The sequence below is a fragment of the Struthio camelus genome, chromosome 4 (genome assembly GCF_040807025.1).
Source record: "Struthio camelus isolate bStrCam1 chromosome 4, bStrCam1.hap1, whole genome shotgun sequence".
Classification (NCBI taxonomy): domain Eukaryota; kingdom Metazoa; phylum Chordata; class Aves; order Struthioniformes; family Struthionidae; genus Struthio; species Struthio camelus.
In genome coordinates this window covers 20,040,230-20,060,979 of record NC_090945.1, presented here as the reverse complement: position 1 = coordinate 20,060,979, position 20,750 = coordinate 20,040,230, and the positions used below count along the sequence as shown (strand labels likewise).

The 20,750-nt window shown below is 37.2% G+C and overlaps 1 protein-coding gene across 4 annotated transcripts in view; it reads right to left on the bottom strand.

Annotated features, from left to right (window-relative positions):
- Positions 1 to 3,398: 3,398 nt before the first annotated feature.
- PRDM5 (PR/SET domain 5) overlaps positions 3,399 to 20,750 on the bottom strand; it is a 93,142-nt gene continuing 75,790 nt past the window's right edge. For 3 of the 4 annotated variants that reach the window (XM_068941678.1, XM_068941675.1, XM_009674850.2), the window contains 2 exons: positions 10,373 to 10,477; positions 3,504 to 4,099 (listed from right to left, as the gene is read on the bottom strand). In XM_068941678.1, the coding sequence (XP_068797779.1) occupies positions 3,935 to 4,099; positions 10,373 to 10,477 (270 nt within the window). In that variant the 3' untranslated portion in view covers positions 3,504 to 3,934. Of the gene's footprint in view, positions 4,100 to 10,372; positions 10,478 to 20,750 lie in introns of all 4 variants that reach the window. The other variant, XM_068941677.1, reaches the window with a different exon arrangement.

Genomic DNA, 20,750 nt, shown 5'->3' with positions numbered 1-20,750 from the left:
AAAAATTTGAGAAAACTTTCCATTAACTATGACCAAATAGAAATATATTTTATAATGCTAAGTCTCTATTGCGTATGAACTCAATTATACAGTTCACCACCATGAATCCAGTAATCTGGATCACATTACCTTTCACTGCATGAAATAAAAGCACCTAATGGAAAGAACACAGCAGTTCTTGCAGGGAGAACACCTGCAGCTGCCAGTTCGGTATTCACTCAGGCACTGATCTGCAACTGCTTTAGCCCACAAGGTGAGTTCCTGGTGGACGTGACGATAAGAGTCACCACCTGGAATAAGGCTTCCATCTCCACATTGCATTTTGTGCCTACTTCTTTTGTTTTCCATGCAGTTCTTCAACCCACATGTTGATCCAGTCTGTCCTTCGTTCTGTTGAAGGCATTAACAAGATCACAGCTCCAGTTAGTTGAGCTGCAGCTATGGATTACATACAGCATGATTAATCTTAATATGTAAATTGTAATGTATCTAGTAGTCATTTTAAAATAGGTAAGTTCTCTTGTTTATGTACCGATTTTTAGCAATTAGAGACTCTTCTCAAATACACTTCTTATTCCTAAACATTTAACACAACTTTTGAGCAAAGATCTTTGGGGAAAACCTTATGTAAAATACACACAACTATCATCTTTTTTTCCCCAAAGGGCTTTTGATGTGTTTGGGTGTTTTTGTTTTTTGAAGAGCATTGTCCTTCAAAAAGTGCTTAGAAACTGTACACCTTTGAACTTTCTTCATTTTCTTCCTTTGTTTTTTCTTGCTGTTCCCTATTATTCAGTTTGAATTGATTAGAGCAAAAAAGGAAAAAATATAAAGAAAGAAAAGTAGAATATATAATCTCAAATTTGCCAAGACTAAATTCTCGACTTTATCGTTGTCAAAACAGTACAACAAATAGAAAAGTCACCTTTGTAATGTTCCCAACGTAGATAATTAAGAATATGTAGTTAAAAACCAAAATACCTCATGGGACATCTCAGTATATGGTATACATTGATTCTGCTACCTGAAAAGTTTGACTGTATTAATTTTTATAACTGTACCAATATGTTAATTTAAAATTCATTGGAACTGCAAGTATACTATTCTGATAAACTCTTTTAACAAAAGCTCTCCAAAGAAGGAGAGGAAGCATCAAAGAAGGAGAGGAAGCATACTTCCCTCAACTTGATCATAACTTTTTCATATTACATTTGTCTTACACAGGTGTAATATATTTCAATTATTTCACATGAAACTGGCAGGGAGTCCAAGTTTCATGCAACTCTCAGATACCAAACAGGGCATGAAGAAGTCTTGGTATGTTTTCACACACAGGTGGGATTCCTGAGCAAGTAATTTTACTAATTGCTCTTCTCTTAAAATCCGCAGGCGTCCTAAACAATATATGCATTTCAAAAGGAAATTCCAATGCAATAAAGTAGTCAAGTGTTACTGAATAATTATGCATGAAAAATCAACCAGGAAGTTTGCCCTCAAAACCAACACTGTGAAAAATTACTAAAACATAGGAAAAAAAAAGTCCTATATTTAATTAAAATTGAACTAAAATAAAAATCGAAAAGAACATAGAGATAGAGGTTAGACTCTAACACACAAAACTATGCATATAGCGATACACTTTTCTCTCGTACACCAGCGTAACACCCAAGTCACTTGTCCTACACTGAACTGATACGCTACGGGACAACACTACGTGAAACTGGGTTCTGCATATGTAGGTCTCCTTCAGAATCATCTTCATATGAATTTATATCAGTATAACTGCAAATGGCCTGTTTTATACAATTACATTACAGTCTGTTATGTCTGTTGCCTAATTATCTTCCATTCTCTTCTCAATTCAGTTCAACTTCGGGGACACGAGATTCTCATTTCAAATTTGCAGACACAGCTGAAGATCATGCCTTTGCCTATGGAAACCTTGATGGTTGCTCATTTAAACCTAACTAGTCATATGCAACATCAGCCAAAGGCCCTTGAAATAAATGGGAAGGCTTCATTTTGAAGGTTTCTATCATGACCAAAACAGTGACAGCACCTGATCATCCCTGATCATCTCTGCTACAACTGCTGCTGATGAAGGATCTGTTTTCCCTATGAAAGATAATCTGTAAACTTGAGTTTACAACTTCCTTGTAAATGGGAAGGATACCTGTAAACTTGTATAGTGGTTGTCACAGAGTGTTACGGGATTCCAAACAGAAAGGACAGAGATTGAGGAAAAAACCCTCATTCAGACCCTCTGAAATAGGCCCTGTATTTACCATTACCTTTATTAGTGGTAGGCCTTCTTTGGGTTCTGAGAGAAGCATAAAACACCACCTGCTCGTTTTCTGGGAAAGTAACAGGTTTGGAATGAATTGCTATTGGGATCCTGTGTTGGGTCTCAAAATTGAACAACTATGTATATGTGTTGACACACGTGTGTATGCCCATGCAGTACAATGGGATCCAAACTGCCGGTAGGGAAAGAAGTACAGGTTAATGACCAAATGTATCAACACTTCCTATTGCTAGCCTCAGTTCCTCTAGGACTGAAAGTCTACCATGTGATAAACAGATGTGAGGACAAAGTCTACCAAGAGACAAACAGCAAGAATTATGCTGTTCACTTCAATGCAAGTGGGCCCCTGTTGCAGTGCAGGAAGAAGCTGAATTTTTTTCCCCCCCCCACAAAAACTAGTAGAAGCAAGATGTGCTGTTACGAGTTCACTTAAAAAACACTGAATGGTCCAAAATGAATGTAACATTGCAGTAATAGCAGAGCCCTAATACAAACTGCAGATAATTTCACATGCAATCACCCTTTTAAGTTACACTTATAGTGTCCTTTTAGATAAAAATCCCTTAGTCATCTAGTTGTGACACAAAGAGGACCCGTGGGAACTCTTTTTAAGAGCCGTAGCAAACATCTCTTAATATGATACCTGAAAGAATTTGATTGTTACTTAGTTGTAAAGCAGTATTTTTCCCAGTGCTCATTAACAGGAATAAGAAAACAAGGCTAATTAATCAGGATGAAAAACACTAGGGCATCTGATTTAGCAGGAGGAAGCACTCTGGAAACCAGATGTTCACCAGGAAATCAAATACATGTTAACTAGACAACTGTAACTGCTCTGTAAGCCACTGTAAGCCACTCTTAACATTCCACTTGCCTTTCCAGTCACAATGACGAGTATGAATATAGTAGCTAAACTAAACTGCTCAAATTTTTCACTTCTGGGTTGTTTCATGTTACCAGAAGAAATTACATCCTTCTCAGTGCTCACAGAGAAATAACTAAGGTGACAGATTTCTGAAGCTTCTGTACCCATACCTTTTAGTATCTTGAGAACCAATTCAAGCTAACCAGTTTCATCTAGTAGTGAAAAAGCTGCAAATAAAATGAGACAAAATTATGTGACAATAAAATGCAGCATTAAGATGTGAATAAATATGCCTGGATGCAATCAGTAGTCAATCATAACAACAATAAATTATGCACGGTTTCCAATAAAGAATTTTTAATGGAGTCCTGAAGCTTAGATACAGAAATAGAGAGTTGCAGACAACCAAGGGTTCAGTTGCAAAACGTCCAAGATTTCCAGGTAATGCTACCAATACCAAAGTTTCTAAGGCTGCAAGTGAAGAGGTGAATTTTATTATTTTTTTATTTTTTAAATTAGGATAAAAGCTTCCCAAAGTTCTCTTATCTTCACCTTTTCATTTTCAAATTTTTTTTTATTCAGGTGAATTCTTTTTAATCCTCTAGTAGGATGAAAACCAAGCAAAGCAGGAAAAATGATTTGTGAACACATTACAGTTGTTTCTCCTGACTATGTTCACTAGTCAGGTGAGAAATCTGGAGTCTGAACGTGTACAAACGGAGCATTTTGGAACATGAGAAATACTCTTCTTGTACAAGCTGTAATTAGCTGTCAGTTTCACCATGGACATTTTCCATGTGCACTTTGAGGTAGTCATTTCTTGTAAACTTCTTGTGGCAAAGCTGGCACTCTGCCATCGGTCGATTGGGGTTGTGAGTCAGCTTGTGTCGAATCAGCATTTTCTTCAGGCTGAAGGACAGATCACAAACCTAAGGCAGTTAAGACAAAGACAAAAGACAATAGTGCATGTAATGCGCATTGTTTTACATCACTGAGGCCACAGACACACATATTTGCAACAGTTAATAAATGTGTTAAATCGCTGGAAGAATAACTCCTTTACAGAATGCTATGATTTATAGTCTGTCTAGTATCTTTCAATGTCTTATGTTAACAGTGGTACTACAGACATGGGGGAGGGGGAGCAAGCTCCATTCCTCAAAATATCAACACACTAAGGTGCCCCAACTACATCAACTTTTAAAAACACATTATTCTATCTGGGATGTTGCAAAAATAATGACAAAACCACAAGACCTCTGCCAATTTGACCTCAAATGAAACGTTTCGTTCCTGACCTCCAGAAAGAGATCTGTGGGTTCCTAAAAAATCAGTTCATATTGCTCAATTACAATTGAGAGGGGAGACTAGGAAGAGAGGAGCAGTTATTTCTTGGGGGGAAAGAGGAGTCATTTCTGAGGAGCAGTCATTTCTTATACAAGTCCCTGTATCAAAGCCAAAATGAAAAGTTAAGAATAGGTTCATTTAAGAAATGTTAGCATGAAAAGTAAGAATGTAAATCTGTAGCCAAGACATCAAGGCATTTGACATAGTACAGTTACTGTCACTTTCAGCTTCCATCCGGGTACCTATTGTGTGCATGTATTGTCCAGCCTTTTTTTTCCCCCCCAGAAAGCATGCTCCTGATTTGACAAATGAAGTAACCAGTGCTCATATAATTAGATAAAAATGAGCATCTACAGGCTTAGGATCTTAAAATTCCAAGTTAATTTTAAACAAAAATGTCTGCCATACAGAGGAAACTCAGAATTCAGCAGAATTGCTCATTGTTTATTCAGGACAATAAAGTTTCAAAATCATATTAGTATCAAACTCGTAATGAAAATACTGGGTGATTACTCTCTGACTCCTCTTAGAGAAAGACATATCAGTAGAGCGGGCTATCTGAATAGATAATCTTGACCTGTAGTATATATATTTTATGCCAATTAAGGCAAAACTGTACTATGCCCATAAAGAAGCGGGAAACAGCCAGAGGCAAGTTCTGTGTCCAAAATAATTCTTCCCCAGACGTGAACACTCTACGTGCTCTTGCAATGGCACACTTCTGAATTTATGAGATGATACAACACTGAGGACTTCCGTACAGTAACTATAACTCTCCAACTTTTTTCTCTAAACTTACTACCTCTCTCAGCCCCAAGCAACACAGTCACCCTTTTGCTATGTGATAGTGAAAGTTACTTATGGCATCCACTAGCCTCACCTTAACATTGCTTTTGTCAAGTACCACTTTCTATTCCTCTTTCACAGAACACATACAGCGAACTCCTAACCCTTATCCAATCACAAGCATCACACTTGCTCACAAATCCCAGCATTTTAAAAGCATTATCTATTTGCAAACACAGTACGTATCCAGGAAGCCCATCATGGATATATACAAATATAAAATGTGTGTTCTGTACATCTTACCTACACCTCATAATTGCAATGACCAACATGAATACTGTTACAAATAGAATTCGAGATGTCAAAGTGAACTTCCACTAAGCTGATTTCCAATAATTACCAATTGTACAGCAACGACTGCACATTATCATTGCAAAAAGAGAAGGATAAATTGCTTATAGAAATGTGCAAAGGACAGAAAATAAGAGTCTGTAGCACACACATTAAAACATAGAATAGGAAGCAAATGTCGCAACATAAGTCCATGAAACAAAAAGATCCACTCAGACAAAGAATTAAAATATTATCCTGCCTCCAGCAGCGGGGAATAAAAAAAGGATTAAGAAACAGGGCAAACACAGCCTAAACCTTTTTCTGATACATCTCCCCACCTTTGGCAGATCAATACTTTAGAGATTTCCTCAGTTAGAAGTTAAAATTGGATAGCTTTATTTAAGCCCATGAATGCGTCTGATGTCTTTTCCAATCCATTTATACTTTTGGCTTTGATATTATCCTGTTTAATTGCATGTTATATGAAAACACTACTCTCTTCTTCTTTGTTTTGAATGTAGTGCTTGATAATTCCATATTTGTCTCTTGTTCAAACACGAGAATAAACGAACAACAACTGTTCTCATGCAGAAGCCATTTTGCATTTCTGACTGTCCTTGTCATCCTGGAAGTTTCATATCCTTTTTTAAGATGGGATGAATATCTGCACATAGTATTCAAAATGCAGAAGCTTTACTGTCTTACACAGCAACATAAGCGTGATCTAACTTTGATCTCGATTCTTTTCCCAATAAAACCTAACATTCTGCATTTTCTGATCAAAACTGAACACTAAGCTGATTTTTTTGCAGACAGTAAGTTCACAGTACTTCCATCCTCTCTTTCTTCACTGGTAATGAAGAAAGCTCATTGCATTTAAGTCTGTTTTTCTCCATTTGCACCTAGCAGTAAATGTCATCTCACATGTTATCATCCCTATTATTCAGCATCACATGGTGCTACTACTATCATTCATCATCAGTTTCAGGTTAAATATACTGGCTAACCAAACTTTGTCAACTTGCAATTTATTGCCCTTTCCACATCATTTACAAACGTAAAGGCAGCAAAGGCCGCACTAAAAATTCCTGCACAATCTTCCCGTAACACCTTTTATGGCAATATTCTTATCTTTTAGCAGCTATTAACACATAAGAAAATATTCCCATTTACCCAAAGACACCTTGGTTTCCTCAAAGAGTTTTCAGTCAAAGACACTGTCAAAAACTTTCTGAAAATCTAAACACGCTATATCAATGAGATCACTTATCTCCACATTTTCACATTTTGACTCTTTCAAAGCGCACTAACAGGTTTGTGAAGCATGACTTTTCTCTGCATAGGCCAGACTGATTCCTTTCTATTTCAAAACGTTTGCATGTTTATTAAGTGTACTTTTAGAATTTTTTCTACCCGTTTACTCAAAACAAAAGCCAAAGGTATTGTTTCTCTGTACCATGCACTCCTAGATCACTTTTTACAAATTATCACCACATTTGCCATCTTCTATTCTTTTTGCAATAAGACTATCTCGGGCAAGTAGCCCATCAGATATTTCCCAGGTGTTTCTGAATCAGGGCATGCAATTCCTCTATTTTTGAAGTAAACGGCTTAAGACAGTCTTCAGAAACCCTTTTCAGTTACAATGTTCATATAACAACTGGATTTAGTATAACGTATCCTGCTGTTGCTTCCAGACTCTCAAACATTCTACCACCTACCTTCTTCAGAAAGAATAGGGTAAGCATAGGATCATTATTTAAATACATGATACATCTTGCACTGTGCTCATGCATAAAAGTACTTTTTTTTTTTTTTTTAAAGGAGCTGGCTTTGCATTTCAATTTTACAAGGCAGACTGACATTTTATGGATTTACAACTATCCTTCCTTAGGTGCACTTGAACGCTAATCAATCTGTTCAAAATGATCAAAGTTTTGATCAAGTAGGGAGGACAGAGATAACTGACATTCCAAGGTAAGCGTAGGGTCAACTAAAGGCACTGTGTAGGGAACATACTGTACTGGAAATAAACCAGGATAGGCAGCACATGACCTTTCTGCTCCCAAAGACTAATCTGTTGTCACTGAGGCAACTGAATTTCAGAAAAAAACAGGTTGGTCTTCGAAGAACAGAACACTAAATATACTAACAAAAACAGCTGCATTTCTGTTGAATTCACTTTCCTATGCAGGTGATAAATACTGGAAGTTTCATCTTAAAATGTGAATATTCAGTTTCCACTAATATCAGTGAGACGTGAGAGTTCTGAATCATTGAAAGTAAAATCTGAAAATACTTTTCATGATTAAAGAGAGATATGGGAAAAGCCACATAAATATACTGTAGCATTTTCATCAAATGGACTGGATAGATTATTTCTACGTTTAGAGCAACCCTGTTTTGCAATGTCTGTTACATATACCTAAGAGAGGGGATGAGAGGAATAAAACATGTTTTTTATTTCTGGATCTGTAAGAAAACTATATTTAAAGCCAAAATTCATTCCAAAAAACGTTGGTAGTTAACAGTTTTTTTGGAGGGTGAAGTTCAGCCTATTCCTGAGCCCATAAAACAATTTTTTTCAATAGAGAAAACTTTTCCTTCTTCAGTTCTTTGGCACTGAAGTTCCTGCCTGTCTGTAAATGCTAAAGTTATTAGTACTACAGACAGAGAAGTCTAAGAGCAAATGTCAATATGTTATTTAAAAGAAAGAGAAATACTCCTTATTCCATGGCAATAATCCCCCCCCCCCCCCCCCCACCAAAGAAATCACCTCTTTACACAATTAAGAATTTGTGGAACTTACGGCCGTAAATTACCACTCAAATCACTGCAAATAAAATAATGAGAACACAGACAGCTGTCTTTAGAAGAATAAAACGTAAATATTGCAGACGCGCATATTTCATTGTAAAAATCAATCCCACGGGTAGATTATTCTGTAACTGTCCACTACTAGTTTCCTTGTAACTTCTGCTGAAACATCATCTGGTAACATGCAATGTGTGAGACAGAGCTCTGGAGGAATGGTCTGCTCTGCGTAACATTTCCTATGCCTCTGGCGTCCTCAGGATTGGAATCTAGTTGAAATAAAAAGTAATTATTGAAGAAAAACTTTCTATGCTGTCCAACTATGCGTCACACAGGAGACCATTATAGGCACTTGGGCAACCGAGTAGTGAATGAATGAACAGTAAAGGCCAACTGCTGTGTGTCCAAACCCTGAAAAGTAGCAATCTCTGCAGCAAGCAGCTGGCCAAAGACGAGTGCTGAAGAGTTAATTTTGGTGAAACAGGACATTAATCTAAAGCATAAAAAAAATCTCTAGTAAGAGAAGGTACCTAAGAATTCTTAGAGAAAATACAGTTCTATCTTATTTATGAGGAAAACATAAGTAAGTAGTAGTCAAGCAGGAAAGTGAATTTACTCCCCTCCCCTATTTTAAATTAAAGGAGGAAAAAAGAGCAAATATAACAAAACCCCCAAACTGGTCTCACAAAGCATATAGCAAATCTAAGATCAGGTCTACTGACCTTACTTAAAACAGTGTGGGAAAAATTGTACTAAACTGCAAGCTAGCCAACAGCTGTTAAAAATACAGCAATCTTTAAGCTAACAAAAGTTACTGACTATGATTTGGAATTAGATAATCCTCAGGTAGTATCTACAGCCCAGCTGAGATTATTGCAAAAGAATATTGCAAATCTCCTGACTTGTACTTTAATAAAATTGCTACTATTGTATCTGAAATTATTTCTGAAATGAATATATTTTATTCTCAATGAAACGTCATCAGAGTACTTTGTAAAAGTCAGATCAATTAATTGAACCTTGCAACTTTCATGCCAAATGGTTACTCTAGTTTTGCATCTGATTTTGGAAATTCATGAACAAATTTACAACTATTCAGACTGGGGCATCTGGGATATAACTGAAAACTGGTGGTCTACTCAGGACTAATTTATGAAGAGCTAGAATCACAAAACAAAAGCACCTATACTAATTCTTACAACTGATGCCCTTCTCTAAACCCTTGAGCAGCACCTTAAATTCTGGCAATTGATAATTCTGAATGACGTTCTTTTCCAACAGTTTCTGCATACTTAGCCTTCCCACATACCCTCTAAAAGCTGTGAAATGCACTGTATACAGAATGGGACTTGCTGACTGCCAGGTACACGACAGTAACCTGTGAGCTGTAATATGATATGCTGCATTTCAGCACTGCAAGCATATACAGCATTGATTCCTTCGTTGAACAATAAAAAGAATATGAACAGATGCTGAAAAAAATCAGACCAGTTTTCATTAAACTTAAATTGGACATTCTGGATTCATATTTGAGTTATTCAATAGTAACAGAAGCAATCAGGTTCCATGTAATGAATTAAATAACTTTCCCTGTATAGGCTAATCTCCAACCATTAACCTGTCATACAACTACAAGGGATCCCAACTGCCATGAATTTGTACGTTGCATCACCCAAACTGTATTAAGAATGGTGAAAATAACTCTTAAGGGATCAAAAAAATAGTAAAATAAAAGTGTGCGCAATGCTACTAAAAACGGTACATAAAATTCCCTGAATGGTCTCTCCTTAGTTAGGCAGTCGAAGACCATAAGAGGTACAACTTTATGCCACAGACAATAGGTGCAAGGCCAATATTCTCACTGAAAGTTAAGTCTTAATCCTGCACTGAAGTCAAGAAGACAAAGGGACAGATCAACTCACATCACACTGAAACGGCTTCTCTCCGGTGTGGGTTCGCATGTGCTCATCTAGGCCTCGCTTTTGACTGAAAGCCTTGTTGCACTCAGAACATTGGTACGGCTTTTCCTGTACAAAACGACAACAGTGAGTGAAAGTGAGTCAACACAGAGCCCAAGTCATTAAGGGAGGGAATTCCATTCTGAATGGTGCAAGTTTTACATTCTCTCCAAGGGATTACAGTCAGTGAAAACAACAGAAAGTGAGTTTCAAATGATTAAGTGAAAGCTGGGAAAGCTGTGGCCTGACAGTTTCCACTTCAACACCCACTTATGAATTAATTATCTGTTCCAGTCTTTCAAACCCACCCATTTTGGGAGCCTGTTTTTCCATAATGTGAAAGGTACAAAAAAAAAAAAAAATTCCAATACGCTTTCCCTCATCCTCTACAAAAGCTTGAAGAAAAGTAAGAGGTCTAAAAACCTCAGGCTTGTAAGCAGGTTTCCAAGCAGAGAGAGAGGTGAGGGGAGGAAGTAGGGGGACAAGAAAAGCTTGTGATAGAGAAAAAAACCCAACTTACTTTGAAAAGTGGTGACAGAAGGTTAATCACACATTCATTGCAGAATCTCAGAAGTGCAGATGGCAACCAAGCCATCTGTATTTCTATTTGAGCTATTGGTTAGCAGCTACTGTAACACGTGATGTTAAGAGTTGCAAGCTCACTGACCTCAAATAAATAATTAGAGGTATGTATGGATAACCACTTATATAATGATTTGCTTCTTTTAAAGTTCTTCCTTAATATAGAAAGTTATACATAAGGTGTAATTCCTCCTTCATTCCACTAAAGTTACAAAAAATAACATGGAAAAGCACATTTAAAACACATTAATTAAATGTAAAACTTAATCTTACGGCATGACATGCTGTCTCCTTAAGATTTTGATGCTCTAGAGGCCCTGTTATATTTTCAAAGTCAAATAATTACACTTCTTTCACTTTCATACTACTTTTTTTCTGTGGTCCCCAATTCCATATTGCTCGAGTTCAAAAGATGCGTGTTTTAGACAACAAAGTAAATTAGGAGGATTTTTTAAAAGAGATTAAATTAAAAACAAAGACTAAAAATCAAGAGACAACAAAAAAAACTGTTTCCCTGAATTAACAAATAACAGGCGTTATTCTTTATGATCTTTTGGGAGATACTGTGGGATCTAAGGATAAGTGGAAGAAAGAACTCCATTTAGGTGTGGAAGCTATGAAGTCAAGAAATTCTCTGGTTATTGAATGTCCCCTATAGGGGACAACCACAGCTCCACGTACTGCTGAATCATGTCAGGTACTCAGCAGAAACCCTAACAGCGGGGACTTACATACAAGTCCATACAACGGACTCTTAATCAGTGCTGCGCTGGGCTAAGTCCCTAGCTCTGTCTTTAGGGCAGCTCTCTGTAGCGTCCAGGGATCTCAGCAGGGGTGAAGACTGCACTCTGCGTTTTTCAAGTCATTGTGGAGCAACCTCTCAGGAGGTTTCCTAGAAAAGGCAGTGTCAAAGACAGAAACGTCTCAACTTGTAGCGACAGGAACACTGTAGCTCACCAAAACAAGGCCATAAGCTACCCATAAAGGGGGAAAAATGTTTTTTCCTCAATTTCAATTTTAGATAAGAGTAAGTCATGACATTAAAGAACCTTTCAGTCTAATGGAAGAGAAATCTTTTTACTGACACCGGCTGAGCACACAGTGACCAGCGGTATATAATTAAACTGCTCTAAAGGGAAGCCAATAATGAGCTTTTCTGCGTAAGACTCTCCCTACCCTGTGTTCGTCTGCTTTGTGGCTTTTAATCGTTACCTTAATTTTGTAATTTCCATGATCCTTCAATATAGAGGATAACAGAAAAATTTAGTGGCAAACAATGATCTTTAAAAAAAACGTTCACCTAGACTAAAAACTTTCTGATTTTTGCTGGACTGACTAAAAACTTCACGGAGCAGGCCTGTAATTTTTAAGGAAATGTATGGACAAGCCATATGAAAAGCAGGTTTCTGCAACACACCTTTAATTGGTTTTGCATTGTGCTTAACATAAACCACATTTTCTTCGCGTTCTCTGAAAACAATCTTTACTCTCTCTGCAGGTTATTCCACAGAAAGTGCAAAGTAAAGTGTGTGATCTGTACATCTTAAACACCTATGAAAACATTCATTATCGCAAACTGCACCAGCTGTACTTGCTTCCTCTTTATTGTCTTGTTCTACAAGGAACTGAGGAGTTAACGCTATTGTAATTATCTTATCCATCCGAGAGTTAAATTGACTTCAGGAAAGCCTTAACGCAATTTTAGAGAAAGAGCTACAATCATCTCTGGGAAGTTAAAGTCACAAACCTGGGCTGCAATACCTTCCCTGATGTTATATTCTGCTATTTGGCTGCTGTTATTTGTATTACTCTCTGTTGCAAAAAGGGCATCCAACTATCCTCTTGGCATTTATACTCAAATTCACATATGTAGTGCATGAGGCACATCCAAAGCTGTCTTTGATCTAATTTTAGATCTCTTTACATCTGCATATTCCCTTGACTTCAGCAGACGCACTTCTCATTCACACCAGGCCCTTTTCCTCTCTCTCCACTAAGTTGCCCTTCATTCACATTCACGTCCACTATAGTAAAATCAGCAGAGTTGTCGGGGAAAAAACTTGGCCCTGAGTTTCTCTCAAGAGGAACAGGTTTTTGTTGGTTTCAAAGACGACGTCAACCTCAAAGACCAATTTCTTCAAAACAAAACATTCCATGCTTTTTCTTTCCTGTTTCCACCCCTTGCCCCCTTTCCCCTCAAACTTAAGTCTCCATTGCACTATGCTAATACTCGGAGAAGGCTGCATTTGTAACACGGAAAAGAAGATGCTGGCTTGGCATAACCACCACGCCTGCACAGAAAAATACAAATAAAAGGCCATAAGAAGTCTGAAAGAATATTAATGCCACCATAAAAAGACCATAAGGACACTGATGAGACTACAAGAAACCTGGACAGATTTAAAACATGAAGCAAAGGGAAAAACCTGCTAAATGTCAACAAAACAGAAGGTCATGGGGAAGATTGTGTATGTCTGACTTCAGAGAAGACTGCAACTGCTGGTACTATAAATCCATCCTCTGTTCAAAAAGCATCTGCCAGGCCACGGCTATAGCAGCAGCAAAGCCAAAGGATTACATATGTTTTCTTTTATTGATGATATAAGTGAGGAAGGGAGCAGGGAGAGTGAGAGAGACAGGATGTAGCTGATACTGAAGTGATTTAATATTATATTTTTAAGTATATCGGGTATAAATAGAAATATGTACATCAGGATCTATAACCTTCCTGCCTCTAAGCTAAGAGCGGCCAATCCAGCTGGGACTCAGTACTCTGGAAGGTGCTTTGCGATGGAACTGGTAGGCTAACTAAGTTCCAATCCCTGACAATTTTTGCTTTACATGTTAAAACATGAGAGGAATATGACATTTTAACTGGGGTGACAAATAAAACACTGCCTGCTCTCCAGAACACACTTTCTCCTTGTCTTTGGATAGCTGAACCATAAACAACTACCTTGGATCCTACACAAGCAGTGCCTTGCATCAGAAAGAATCCAGAACGAGACCAATTCTCAGGGACGCTTAACGCCACCTTTAACAGATTGATAGAACGTGTGCACAGGGTATACTACAACTATGGCAGATGGAAACACTTAAATGCAGAATGTTTGAACTGCTCACTGCTGCTGCAGCTGCCTATATCTCCCTTAAGAAATATAAATACATTCTGTGCATTAACTTAGCACTGGCATGCATGGCTATTTGTGAAAAACATGGTACAATTCATTACACAGGTTAAAATATGACTGACTGGTACAAGCATCTCCAAAGAGCCTTTTAAATCTTCATTTTGGAACTATTATACAGCCTCATCAGCAACAGCAAGAAAAACACAAACTTGACACTATTGTCTCCAACAGACATGGTTCAAATTTCAAATAAATAAGATAGAGTTAAGAACAGTTCTGGTAACTTATTCCAAGCTGGCAGGATTGAGTCAGCACTGGGGTGAACTCATACTCAGGGGACCTTACTCTTTTTTGTTTTCCTTTGATTAAATTAATTTACTAAGGTGACTGCAGATTTACACTACTCGGAAAATAAGATTGTTGACTACAGAAGAGTTATTCAATAATCCCTTTTGGCTTTAAGACTTTCATTGACATACAGACTAACTTAAAATCCCACAACTATCTAGGATCTAATCTTCTCTCTTACTATGCCCATTTTTTAACTCCTACTGAATTCAGCAAACTTACTTCCAACTTATATCAGAGTTTCACATATTGCACATTTCTTCTTGTAGGTCACATTCATACATCTAAGGACACATTACAATTGCTGACATCTCAGGGTAGGATATACTGACCATGCTAAGTGTCACCTGGCTGTCAACTTGGTGGATCTGAATTGACCATGTGCTGAAAATTGTACATTCAAGGAAGTTCAGAGAAAAAAGAAAGAGGATATCAGAACTTATTTTACTTAACTTCACGTCCTGTATAAACTTTTACACCTGTGACATGAGTATAAAAATTTCCAGACATAACTGATGGTGATGATACACAAAATAAAATCTTGTTTCTTCTCTCGAAAGATACAAAATTCAGGTCTGAATAAGGTATAACCCACAAATCTGGAGGTAAACATGAAATATTTGAGAAAAATGAATGATAAGGCTGTCGACTTCTGGTCCCAGTACATATACGTACGCGAGGATTGTTAGTAAAACCTGAACGAGCATGGACAGCTCTCAGCCTAAGTTCCTTGGTAAAAAGCAGGTACAGACCTTTTTTTGAGTGAGATTTACTCTCATTAGAGGAAATAGATCTTAACAAAAAAAAAAAAAAAGCTTGTATTTTTTGATAGTAAAACATTTAAAAATACATATTTTGACAGATCATCCTTTACTTCATGTGGTTTTAGTTTTTGCTTGTTACTTTTAATTGCTTTAATTGTTCTAAAACAAAGAGTTTTCTGTTACTCCCAAAGAGAAAGTCTCTTAATGCCTACACATAGCATGTAGATACAGTAACACTATCTGGAACTGGCATGGAAATTGAGGGACAGTGTGGTAAGAAAGACTGGAAAATATCTACTGGAACAAGGGCTGCTTATATAGCTGATGTTTAAAGTTATATTTCAGCCTTATAAAAACCATTAAGCTGATTGATACCAAAAAAAAAAAAATCAGAGAGATTTTCTGCTAGGTAGCAGCACATACCCTGTTGAGAAGAGAGACTAAATCATTTAAGATCGCAGACGGTGAGAGTTAATGGATTCCAGTTTTGTATTTAAGCACGAAAAATACAAAAGAATTAACAAGATGCTCTCTTAGTAATTGGAGAGTTTTTCGGAAGCAATAACACGTGGCTCTCCCACAGACAGAGGCCTACTTAAACCAGCAGACTTGCATTAAACTACTGAAGTAATATTAACACAGAAAGACAAAAGCTGATGAGAATTTATAACTCTACAAAAGTAGCAGGGTATTGAATCTTACAGTGATTAAAATTCAATAAACAAGAGAAAGGCTTTAAATAAATTACTTTAGAAGTAAAAACTTGCACACTTCAGAAGTAAAATATTTTTAAAAATATTTCCAATGGCTACAACAGGCAGAGAAAATTTCCTGCTGAAACAACTGTGAAAGGATTTTGGTGACTTTAAACAAAAATGACACTTTTGTTAAAAGTAACTGTTGTTTTTGTTAGAAAAGTTTGCCATTATTTCAATTTGGGGGTTTTCACTAGAAATCTGAAATTCTCATCAGAACATTTACAATGAATAAAGCAGTCATCTTCACTGAAATGCCTGTCAGAAGTAAAAAAGTGCATTTCTTGAAAAGTTCTAGAAAGTGAAATAAATTGGACTTACTATACTATTAACTTCCCATTTTCCACAGTAGTTCTGCCTATTTGCCATCAACAACTAACTGTAAAATTTTCTTTTTAACTACTGAAGTCATTCTGCCCCTACAGTTTAGTGAAGGAGGGTTATTTAATCAGCCATGATGAGAACTGAACATATGTTGATCCATTCAGGGAAGAAGAACAATATCAATACAAAACATGTTTTCCCTCTATCAGGAAAAGAAGATCATCAGTTCACATTACATAGAAAAGAGTGTGAAAAATATAGGTGCAGTGGGTTTCAAACTTTCTATGTTCTGTATACAAACAAGGATTTCACAAGCAAAGAAACTCTACCACTGGCAAAATCATCATCTTCTGGTGGACAGATGTTTGGGAACTCACTCATGTCTCACCAATGGGGAAATATAGAATTTAATATTGAAAAAAATTTCAAAATTCAATCAACACCTCATATGACAAACTGTCTTGTACATAGAAGACTATATATATTTTTATTTTGCAAGGGCAGAGGGAAATGGCATGGTATGCTCTTTCTAGAGCACATACTTTCTTTTAAGCTTTCTTAAGCCCAAATATTTCCTAGGAAATACAGAACAAGTGAAATTATAACACAATCTTCAATATTTTTCTTGAAATAAAGACTTTTTGTTGCTTGTTCTTCTGGATTAAAAAAATAAATAAATAAAAGATGCCTGTGTAAAGCTCCAAATGAGCGCTCTGGAGAGAGCTTTTCACTCAGGTCCAGGATGAGGACAGTTTGCTTCCCATACTATCCTGGCAGCAAGCTAAAACACTGACTTGAAAGCAAAACCTTAGTAAAGGCTGTCTAGCTCCATGCTCATTCATTACTTACACTATTTCCAATGAATTCATTAGTAAAACTCCAAATTAACTCAGTCAGTTAATTCTTGCACATACTGCAGTCAGGCCTGGAGTCCTCAACTTCTAAGGCTATCCTTACACTGAAGCCATTCATGTGACTGAAGCCTGTGCAGACATACTCATACCATCTTCAAACTAATTCACTCTAACAGACTAACTGTGGGTTTAGGAACTAGTTCCAGACTACCTGTGAGATTAAGAAATTGAAGAGTGGGCTTCAAAATATACCCAATACTCAGGCCAGTAGACCAGGCCAATCCTTGCATTACAGAGGCTGCACTGCTAAAAGTATCTAAGCTGCCTAGTTTAACAGGAACAGGCAAGACTACGAGGCAAAACTTCTGAACCAGTATTGTGGGTATTGATATCTTAAGTGTCCAAAAGCTATGTAACATCAACAATCTGTTAACCAGTCTCATGCAATATACATAGGTAGATAGACAAGTAGATAGATATATCAATACTGGCCAACCATTTCAAGTGTGGACAAGTAAAGTTAGCTGCATCGTTATAAAAATAAGTTTGGTGGGGTTTTTTTTTGTTTGTTTTTTTTTTTAGGAGGGACGGGAAGGAGCTGTTGGTGGTGGTTTTTGGTAGCTGTTGTTTTATAACCAATGCCCATCACTTGACTTGCTCTGTTTCTCAGAGAGTAGTCTCTGCACATTAGGCATTTTTTAAGCATACCACCAGAACTCAGTTTTTTAAACAAGCTACAAAAATGGTATCTACTGCACTTTCTAAGTATAAATATGAAATATTGAATTAAAGTGATAAAAAAGCATTTGTAATAGCTTCTACTCTTACTGGCTTCCACCACTGCCATGTATAATGTGAAAATTAATGTAATAAAACTACGTTTTTAGACGTAATGAAAACATCAGTTTGACCTGATAATACCTCTGAGCACATAGATATGCGAGTACATTTCAAAACATAAATATTTATATTATAGTAAAATACAATAATTGTTTCTCCATGCTTAAGCTCAGAGCATATAATATGATGGCAGGCACTGAATAAAGCCTTAGGAAAAGCTGAAGTTCACTGCACTGTGCAAGTTGGAAATGTACATATAGATCTTCAAAGCTCATATGGTTTGTAAATGCATTTCATCAAGAACTTACTAAGTTCCTCATTCATGTTTCACTGAGCTGTTATATTTCTTCTTCTTTAAGGGGGAAGGGCTACCGGGGGGGGGGGGGGGGCTCAAGCCATCATATCTACTTTTATGGAAGCAAATCAGCACTCAGGTGACATTTTAATACTAGGTGGTTGGTATTTTCTTCTCCTTACATTGTCAGTAGGGGGTTTTGGCTTACCTCCTCTGTTTACTCCAGTGTTAGAGCTGACACCTGCAGCCACCCAGGTTGTACTCAGTTTAGCAGCTGCCAGACCTAAATCAACTTTCTGCAATGGTTTTTCCAGCAGCCTTCCCTATCCATAGGATCAGGTTCGGCACTTAATCCCGTGGGTAAAATACATCTAGATTTCATCTCTGCAATGACATTTTCCCTTGTCGAATATCATATTATTACCTTTAAGCTACTTCACAGTTTTCTGGCCAAAAGACCGGACTGTTTTTTCAAGATATCTACAAGGATGGCCCTTAAGGAACATGAATGTTTTTTTCCCACACTGATGAGCTTAACCGAGTCAAAAAAACTTTCTGGATTTATGCTCTCTGTTATCTATTCTTTGAATAATTATGTTGTAGCAGGCATGCAAGAATAAGCTTCAAAATAAAATGTATGTGCAGGAACGGAAAAGAAGAGGAAAAGGAAACAACACGTTGTATTTTCCCATTACATAGTAATACATAGCGCTAAATCTTAAAACCTTCAACTCTTAGAGATGATGCAGCAGAATATATGTTATTTTATAATGAACTCTGTGTGCCATACTAAATGTGTATTAAACTGAATTCTGAACCTCCTGTAAGCCAGGTATTCCAAATTCAAGGTTCTCAATGACCCAGTCCTTAACTGCAAGAACTGATACAGTCACAGGGTGTTGGATCTCCCCAAGGGAAGCTTTACACATGCTTCGCATTATTGTTACATTACACAGATTTCTTATGTGAGGAAAAGGGGGATATTATTTAAATTTTCTAAGCAGCTATCCACAAGCATATGAAATGAAAAAGAAGTTACACTTCTTGTGCTACGGAGCCCAAGAAATGTTGTTAATTAAGGGCACCTGTCAGCTTTTGCAGTTCTGTTTTTCCACCAAACCTTAAGCGCAAGTGGAAACTTACTCTAGTTAGCATTATTTTTCAGCATGGTATGCATTAGGATACTGTCTTTTTCCTGATTTTACCTGACAGCTATTAATTGCCCTTTCTAGGAGAGCTGGCACAGTCCATCATTTACAGATGCTTGAAAGGGAGGAAAAACCTCTTTAGGGATCTTGGATTCCTGGTGCTTCTTAAGTAAACTCTGAAAGGGTATCATTAAAGGCAAGAGATAACAACATGGCAAAGCAACAAATCAGTCAGAACACCAAATATTTCCGTTCATCAGAATTTCAGGACTGAAAATTGCACGGCTTTCAAGAAGCTTCCACGCTTGTCTTAAGTTTGGCTAGTTTTGACTGGGAAGGAGCCTGGATAGGCTATCTAGAAATAGAAGGCCATCAAACCTTGATCCCCACTACAAACATCTTCAAGACCAAGATCTTTCCTAAAAACATCATTTCCACCTCTTTACATGTCACAATAGCCACAAACTGTCTCAATACACAGAGCAGACTCAAGACCTTGTGATCAAAGACCAGAAGCTCCCAAATGACAATATATCTCTCAGCAAGAGAGTGGGAGTAATCATGGCTTAGCCAAAGTCTCGATCCCCTGCAAGCAAAAAGACGTCTTGATGATCCTTGGAAATGGACAACTGGACAATATCCTACCATGACTCTCCCCTACAGAAAATGGAAAGGTCACTAATAATCTGGCATTTGGGGATTCTTCTTTTTGACTACAATGCTGGTAAATAGTTTAACCCAGGACATGTGGAACAAGACACAGTCAGGTCCTAAGAAGTCCGTCTAATTTCCAGTACTGCTGGAAATAACAGTGGTAGCATACTCTGCCAAACGCCTCACTTCTAGTGGTCATTAGTATCGGAGGAATTTGACAGAAAAAAGGGAAAAAAAAAAAAAAGACCTAATTCCTGCACAGGTATAATCTTTCTTCACTGGAAAAGTTATTGCACATTATAGTTAATATACATTTACTTTAGTCTTTACATTCAGATCAGGAGCGTGCTTCGGAAGCAAATCTCCTCAAATATGCCCCCTTACTATGCTTTGGCACACCTTTCAAAACCATTTTGGACTGCACAACCTGGATTCCCTTTGGACAAAATTAAACCCGAAGATGCATTCCAGGGAGCACTACTGTGCATTCAGTCTGTAGGACCAGGCTACAGGTAATCTGCAGTAAAATACTTGAAACACATACAGTATGAATATCAGATCCTCAGCACCAACTGTTTTACTCTACATACCTACTTCTGCATTGCATTACTTGTTAACATAGATATAGGCTCTGGTTTCCAGAATGA